The sequence below is a fragment of the Cryptomeria japonica genome, chromosome 1 (genome assembly GCF_030272615.1).
Source record: "Cryptomeria japonica chromosome 1, Sugi_1.0, whole genome shotgun sequence".
Classification (NCBI taxonomy): Eukaryota; Viridiplantae; Streptophyta; class Pinopsida; order Cupressales; family Cupressaceae; genus Cryptomeria; species Cryptomeria japonica.
Window position 1 is genome coordinate 125483188 of NC_081405.1, and position 7996 is coordinate 125491183.

The following is a 7996-nucleotide window of genomic DNA, read 5'->3' on the forward strand; positions in this document are numbered from 1 at the left end:
TTTGATGCTTCTCCCTTGTTTCTCCCCTCTCCAAGTCCCAAATGAGTGTAGCTCTCAGCTTTTAGCACTATCCATGGATGCCATATGGAGATTCAAGATGGTTGAATATGATAAGCCAATGCTATGCAAGTGTAGACAGTGATGCTATGAAAAAACTCTATGCTAATACCTGTATAACAACAATACTCTAATGCTTCCCCTTTTGCTTGAGGAGAAGGGTTCTATTTATAGAAGAAATGGGGAAATGAAGGGTTAAGATTGAGTAATCTTAACAAGGGTTAGGATTGAAAGATATTCAATCCATGTGAGACTTTCAACCCAATCCCATGTTGACAAGTGTCACCATGAGGAGGCTTGAGAGGAGAGATAAGGAGCATTAAATGCTTGAGGGGACATGATGGTTACCCTAGTCAAAGAAATAAATGCTTTGAAGAGACACATGGGTTACATGAGGGTTAAGTTAGGGGTCAAAGTCCTTAACCATGGGTGCAAGTGGAATTAACCATTAATGGTCATGTAAGAGCCATAAGTGGTTTGGAAGACTTTAGAGGTTAATTTGTTGAACACACAAATCATTAATTACTTTTCAAAGACTTTGGAGTCTTTGAGAAGTGACTTCAATTTTCTTAGGAATGTGACAATATTTAGGGGATGGATTAGGTTAATTAGGAAGGGTTTAGAAGAATCTAGAAGGGGTTTAGGCATGCAAGTGGATTTTGTAGGAAAATGCAAGTGGAAGAAATTTTGGTATTTTCAATTAAAATAAAATCATTTATTTCAATTAAATGGTGTAATTTGCATTTGGATAAATATTCAAATAAATATTAATTTATTTAAATGAGAAAAAGGAAGATAAAGCATTAAAATGCTTGAAGACTTTGAGGGAAACCATTAAAGGCTTGAAGACTTTAAGGGAAGACATTAAGTTTGAAGACTTTAAAGCCATCAAGTTTGAAGACTTTAAGGGAAACCATTAAAGGTTTCAAGTGGGTGAGGATAAATAGGATTTTAAATAAATAATTTATTTAAAATAGTTGTGCAACTTGCTTTTGTAGGAAAATACAAGTGGGTGGAGGATAAAGGTGATTTAAATAAATTATTTATTTAAAATAATTGTGCAACTTGCATTTGTAGGAAAATGCAAGTGGGTAGAGGATAAAGGTGACTTAAATAAATGTTAATTTATTTAAATGTGAGAGGTGGGATTTTGGGGGATTTAAATAAATATTGATTTATTTAAATGTGAGAGAATATTTAATTTATTTAATTAATTAATGGTCTGAATTTGGTTAAGTGAATTAAATCAAATAAATTGAATAATTTATTTAATTAATAGGAGAAGAGGGTTAAGATGAATTAATTAAATATTAATTTAATTAATTATTAATTGATGGTTAAATAATCAAATAAATACTAAGTATTCATTTAATTAAGTGGACAGATTTATGTGACTACAGCATGTATAGTAGTATTTTATATAATTTAATTGTGGTGGAATCATTATTTCAAAAGGATTTTAATAGTTGTACTAAAATAGTATGCATGCTATTTACAAACTAATATGTTGAAAGTGTAATACAATAAAATGGTTTGTATATTTATATATGTTGTGGATGTATGTATGTCTATACACACATACACATACAGAGATATGTATGTCACACATAATGTTAATAGTGAAAAAATAATTCACTTATTATATTATTTTTACATGAAAAAGACACTTCTACAGTGTCATTTTGATAAAGGATATGTAACTGTAATTAATTTTTTAATTGGAATTGATATAAACTTCATGTCAGAATTTAAAAAATGATTATGACTAATATATAATTGTAGATTTGTTGCTATGCTAAAATGCAAACCTCACACCTTCACTTTCTACAAGTTAAGATTAGTCCATGAGATCAATTCTAAAAGATGTAGCAATTTGATTCAAAACCATCTCTCCCAACATAATTCGAAAAATCAAACATAAATTGAAACTCTTATACCAGACACAAATTTGCCATTACATCAAAACTTATATGTTAATAAACTTCTAGATCCAACATCTTCGCTTTCACAAAACACAATTAATTCACAAGACCAATTCACCAAAACTACAACAGCTAGTCTATAAAATGTTTACCTTGTCAGGACGAAAATCAATTTAACGAAAAAAAAAATGTTAGCAAATCGCGGAAGTCACGAGATTTCTTACTTGGGTGGTACAAAGACGTACTACAGACAGAAAAGCTGATCTCTATAGCCGCCAGCTACAGTAATTTTACGTCGAGAGAGAGATAGCGTGGATTTGATGAATGGGATTGCAAGAAACTTACACTTAATCACAAACAATCTTAAAAGTGAACGCTTGCTCTGATTACACCACGTTCACAATCCGTACGCACCAACAAAACCCACACACAAAGATAGGAAATTTGTATTATCCTTTGGAATTAGCCAATTTAAATCAAGAGGATCTCTACAGTTCTAATGAAAACGTACAATGCATACAAGTGTCTGCTTCCATTCACAATCTTCAAATTTTGCTTTTGGAGATAAAACGTAAGTCAATTTCTTCGGCCTTGCATTGTCGCGATATGATAATAAATTATTCGAGTTAAATCAAACTCAGAATACGTTACGGTGCATATTCAGGTCGCTTGTAATACACACAATAGCCCGTGCTGTTGTATAGCTTTCAGAATTAGACGAGCCCACAAAAAATATTATATTTTTTCTTACGACGTTTGATTACGTCTCATGTTCTCAAACTTGTTACTCACTATTCGATGGAAGATGTTACATCCTAAGACTGGTTTTGTAGATTTAACATGGTTTAAAAATTCCATCAAATGCAAACAGAGTGATGTTAAACGGACATAGTTAAACCTTGAGTCCTGCATTTGCATGGAGCATGGAAAAACGGCCACTTAAGAGATAAAACAATTTGATCATGAAATGATGTCAACCATTAATCACGGGTATTTGTCCCATCATGCACGTTCATTTGTTTACCCGTGATTAGCATCTCTCTTTATGCTTTATATAAAGCAAGCTTTGAGAATATTTGGCATTGTGAGCTCTAAATTGAAGAACAAAATGTCTTCAAGGAGAATATTATATGTTATGTTTGTAGTTATAGTTGTGTTCGGCTTGAGAAATAAATGCTTAGGAGCAAGGGATTTCAAGGACAAATCAGTGGTTGCCTTATCATCACCTAATTCTACTAATCGTTATGATGTCAATTCGAACATGGTGGACGTTACAACATTGGGTGCCAAGGGTGATGGAGAGACAGATGACACCAAGGTAATATTTCTATCTATGCTTGTATCCTTAGACTAGGCTAACATGTTCACTTTTTAGGTATTGAATATTCAATGGTTAATGTGGATGAAACAGGCATTTCTGGCGGCATGGCAAGCAGCATGTGAGAAGGAGTCAGCTACACTACTAATTCCATCTGATTACCAGTTTCTAGTTGGCCCTCTTACCTTCTTGGGACCCTGCAAATCAAATATTATCTTTAAGGTATGATGGTCCTACAATGTCATGGAAGTGTTGGATTTTAAAAGGAGAAGCTAAAATGTCTATGGCTATGTCTTAATTTTTCCAGGTGGATGGAAATGTTATCGCTCCAGTTAATCCAAAGGCATGGGCATCGAAACCGTTGAACTGGATAAATTTTTCAAAACTCAATGGTATTACTATTCTTGGCGACGGCACTTTTGACGGACAAGGAGCAGCTTGGTGGAAGACTTCCGAACAAGATGACACGGTAAATCTTAATTAGACGCTCACATGATCTGTTATCAATCTGTGATATTTATGTAGAGACGTAGCAAAGGTGTTGGTTAGAGAGAAATATAATCCGAAAAAGCAATAAGTTTTGGGATTTTCTGTAAATCAGGATAGCAGCAAAGGTGGAAACAAATTACCAAACGTCAGGCCCACGGTGAGTGGTTCGAGAGAAATATGCTCCCATAAAAATAAGCAAATTTCAATAGGTTTTTAATCATTTTAAAGAGTTTACAGAGAGAAATGTGAATCAAATCCTTTCTCGTACAATAATACGAACAAGAATATACCAATCTCCTGTTTTGGAGTTGTTATGTTCTTAACTTGGAAATGACACTGAGATGTACTTGGTAAATTTGTGAAGGCATTAAGATTCTACGGAAGCTACGACGTTACTGTACAGGGTATCACAATAAGAAACAGTCCACAATGTCACCTCAAGTTTGACAGTTGCACTTCTGTTACAGTAGTTAATTTCACAACTTCCTCTCCCGCAAACAGCCCAAACACAGACGGAATTCATCTCCAGAATTCTGAAGATGTTGAAATACACCACTCCTCTCTGGCATGCGGTATACCAAATATCATTCCCACTGCTACCTCCATATTTTATTAAGATACCATGTTTGTAATATTTTATAACTTGTTTTAACGAATATATTACAGGAGATGACTGCGTGTCGATACAAACAGGCTGCTCAGGCATTCGCGTGCACAATATCAACTGCGGCCCTGGCCACGGTGTCAGGTAACACAATTTACTAGAGATATTTATACTTATTTAGTTATCGATTTCAATGACTGAACAGAATGTTTTCTTAATAATCGATATCAGTATTGGAGGACTTGGAAAAGATGGAACGAAGGCCTGCGTTACCAACGTGAGTGTGTATGACAGCAACATCCACGATGCTTCCAACGGAGTCCGGATTAAAACATGGCAGGTCTGTTATTATGTCATGCCAAAGGTTATAAAATGAAAAACTTGAATTCAAACATATTGTGTGCCTCCTCTTATCCCTTTTAAATGTTTTCAGGGAGGAATTGGACAGGTGAAGAGCGTGTCATTCTCCAACATAGAGGTTTCCAACGTAAAAGTGCCCATTGATGTTGATCAATTTTACTGTGACAAAAAGGCCTGCAGCAACCAAACATCGGGAGTATTTATATCAGACGTCACTTATGAAAAAATCACAGGCACTTACTCTCAAACTCCAGTTTATTTGGCTTGCAGCGACGACATGCCATGCACGGATTTAAAGTTAATAAACATTGAACTTAAGTCAGTTGGTGCAAATGAAAATGATCCCTTCTGCTGGAATAGTTATGGAGACCAGGAGAACGGTGTAGAGTGCCTGCAACCTGGAAGACCTCCCAATGACCCTTCCCATACTCAATCACCCGACGAAAAATGTTAATCTCAACTGCTGAACCCACGTTTGTAACTCCAAATTTACTCTACTTCCACTAAACTAATTGTGTCAGTCTTTGTTAAGTACGACGTGATTTGAATTGATTGAATATATTGTGAAATATATGTTATACATCTTCAGCCAATGGTTATGCCTAAATTGGGAAAAGTCGTTATCAAATGCCCAGATCACCTAAGAAAATTTGTTTTGGAACAGGCTATGTACTGAAATTTCTTTCAGATGTGCAAAACACGACAATATTTGGTGCAATTTTTTTGCGTTTTTATAGCAATGGGGATGAAGATCATAAAGATTTCATTCTAAAAATTGTCCAAATCTATTGTGTTTTGCACATTTTGAAGATCATACATAATGTCATTTTATGTAAAAATTAGACACCTCCATTTGTATTTCACTTTAATATGAATTATATCAACCTCCAAATATGGTATTGTGTCCATCAAACCTAAGATATTGTAATGTGCAAAAATCATTATTGTACTTCCCTTAGGATGGATGTACAAAACTAAACAATGACGCTTTATTTGTAAATGTCTCCTTGTCACTATTGAATTTTAGTAAATAATTGTTGGTACTTTTCAAAAAAATTGTGAATCCAATCCTTTCAAAGTAATTAATTCAGTTCAGTCCGTTAGATATTCTATCTCTATCTTATGTTATAGATCTTTCTAGGTGGCATTGGTTATGTAGAGCTAGTTACCTCATCTTCTTCACCTAGAGAATTAGGCTTCTGACTCCCACCCACACAATAAGAATATACATATTGTTAGTTTTCAAAACTGGTCCCTTACTATATGTCAATTTCATCTCATTCTACCAAATTTTTTCATCAAAGGCTTACTCAAGACATTTCTGTCTAAGCTCATAGGGCAGCTGACTTGCACCATCTTCAAATGCTCTATAGAACATGAAAACTAGAATAATTACCTATACAATTACCAAGAATGAAGTCATAGACTTGTTATCAATTTTTAGCTTTGTTGCTAGAGATCAAAAGACTAGAATAATATATTGCTAATATTATATAACTTTCAACAAAATATATATATCAAATCTAATCAATTATATATATATATATATCAATTTTAATTTTATATATATATATAGTATTCAATTATAATATTACACATGTCATAAACATTTTTATGTGAAAAATCATTATGAAAAATTATATCATCGAGAGGCATTCATATTCATATTATTTGTAGCCCAAACAAATTGAATACAATAATATTTTTTGATAGTCATTTCTAGAGTTTCAATCTATTATATACCACTCTTCTACAGTCTCTCAAACATTTACACACCAACAACATTCTCACATGACTAATCTCTATTGCAATTAATATTTAACATTTGTAGATTAACAATAAGTATAGAATAATTCATTGGAGTAACAACCTTCCAACTATATAACTAACTTGTATAATACTAAGAGTCATGTAACCATACTTGACATACATTACATGAACATAATTCACTTACTACTAAGTAAAATTATTCAAGTGGACAAGATCCTTCCAAATATTTTCATGTCACATACTTAAAATAATAGTTATATACTTCGCACTAATAGTATTAGTATGTTTCTAGCATAAATACCACTACCAACTTCTCACTTGTAGTAGCACAGAAAAACATACAACTCTAGATTTATTTTTCTATTTCTTATAATCTCCTAAGATATTATCTATCCCTTATGTCATACCATATTTTCACTAGATCTATTACAAGTACACATACATCACTAGTCACACCTCCAACGGGTACTAAATAATATTGTCCATGTAATATTTATACTTTATTCTAACTATAATATTATAAATAACGACTTAAGTTAATGAGGGATTCATACTTAGTTCTCTAACTGTGATTTATATTTCTTCTTCTAGACATATGCTTGTTTAGGTGTCTTAGTTCTTCCATGTAGTTGCATATCACTAATATAGTTGGCAGGTGCTATTCTTTGCACTTTGTGTGTGTAAATGTGTTTGTGTGTGTGTGTGTGTGCATTCATGCCTATACATACATTCCTAAGTTAATTCAATCCCAAATATTTTGAGAGATATTCCATTATCTATCTTCTCCCTTATTGTACATTTTCATTTTCTATATTTACAAGATATGTGATTGCTTGACTCTCATGGCCCAAAAAATTCTAGCGTGGTATCAAAGAATTTACTAGTTCAAATGGTGGTTTGGTTTTTCATTGCAATTTTTAAATGAAAAAGGTTTGTTGGAAAAATTGCAATATTTATCTTTATTTTCATTTTTGTGTGTTCATTGTGTAACAATGTTCATTATAAAGACACAAGGTAATTGAAAGGATATTCCTATGTTTATTATCTATGGATCTAGACAATGGGAAGCTTTAAATCATAACACAAGTGCATGCATATTTTGGTAGCCTTTTTCTTGTTGGATTCATTTTATTTTCGCATCAAACTTGCATCTTCTACACCTTAGATAGGAAAAAAACAAAAACTTTGTAATAAAAAACCATCTAGAGATATTTGTTAGTTTTTGTAGGCAATAAGAGAATTCTTAAATATTAGTGTCAAAAAAATATGGTGTGGTCATTTAGGGATAGGTTGAACTTTATATTTTTATTAAATTGCATCTTTTGCATCTTAGAAGGATAAAAACTTTTAAGTTTCTATTCTACTGTTGAAAGTTTTTGTAGGTATCTCTTATTATTTGCGTAAAGAAAAAATATTCTATAAAAACAAATTAGAAGTGCCTATGGTCATTATTGATATAAAATTAAAAATTTATAA

General features: G+C 32.6%; 1 protein-coding gene across 1 annotated transcript; it reads left to right on the top strand.

Annotated features, from left to right (window-relative positions):
• Nucleotides 1-3087: 3087 nt before the first annotated feature.
• On the top strand, nt 3088-5204 carry LOC131026701 (polygalacturonase At1g48100-like). Its single transcript, XM_057956633.2, has 8 exons — nt 3088-3297; nt 3391-3519; nt 3605-3766; nt 3899-3943; nt 4151-4358; nt 4453-4534; nt 4622-4730; nt 4824-5204. The coding sequence occupies exons 1-8, from the start codon at nt 3088-3090 to the stop codon at nt 5202-5204; spliced, it is 1326 nt and encodes a 441-aa protein (XP_057812616.2).
• The last annotated feature ends 2792 nt before the right edge of the window (nt 5205-7996 follow it).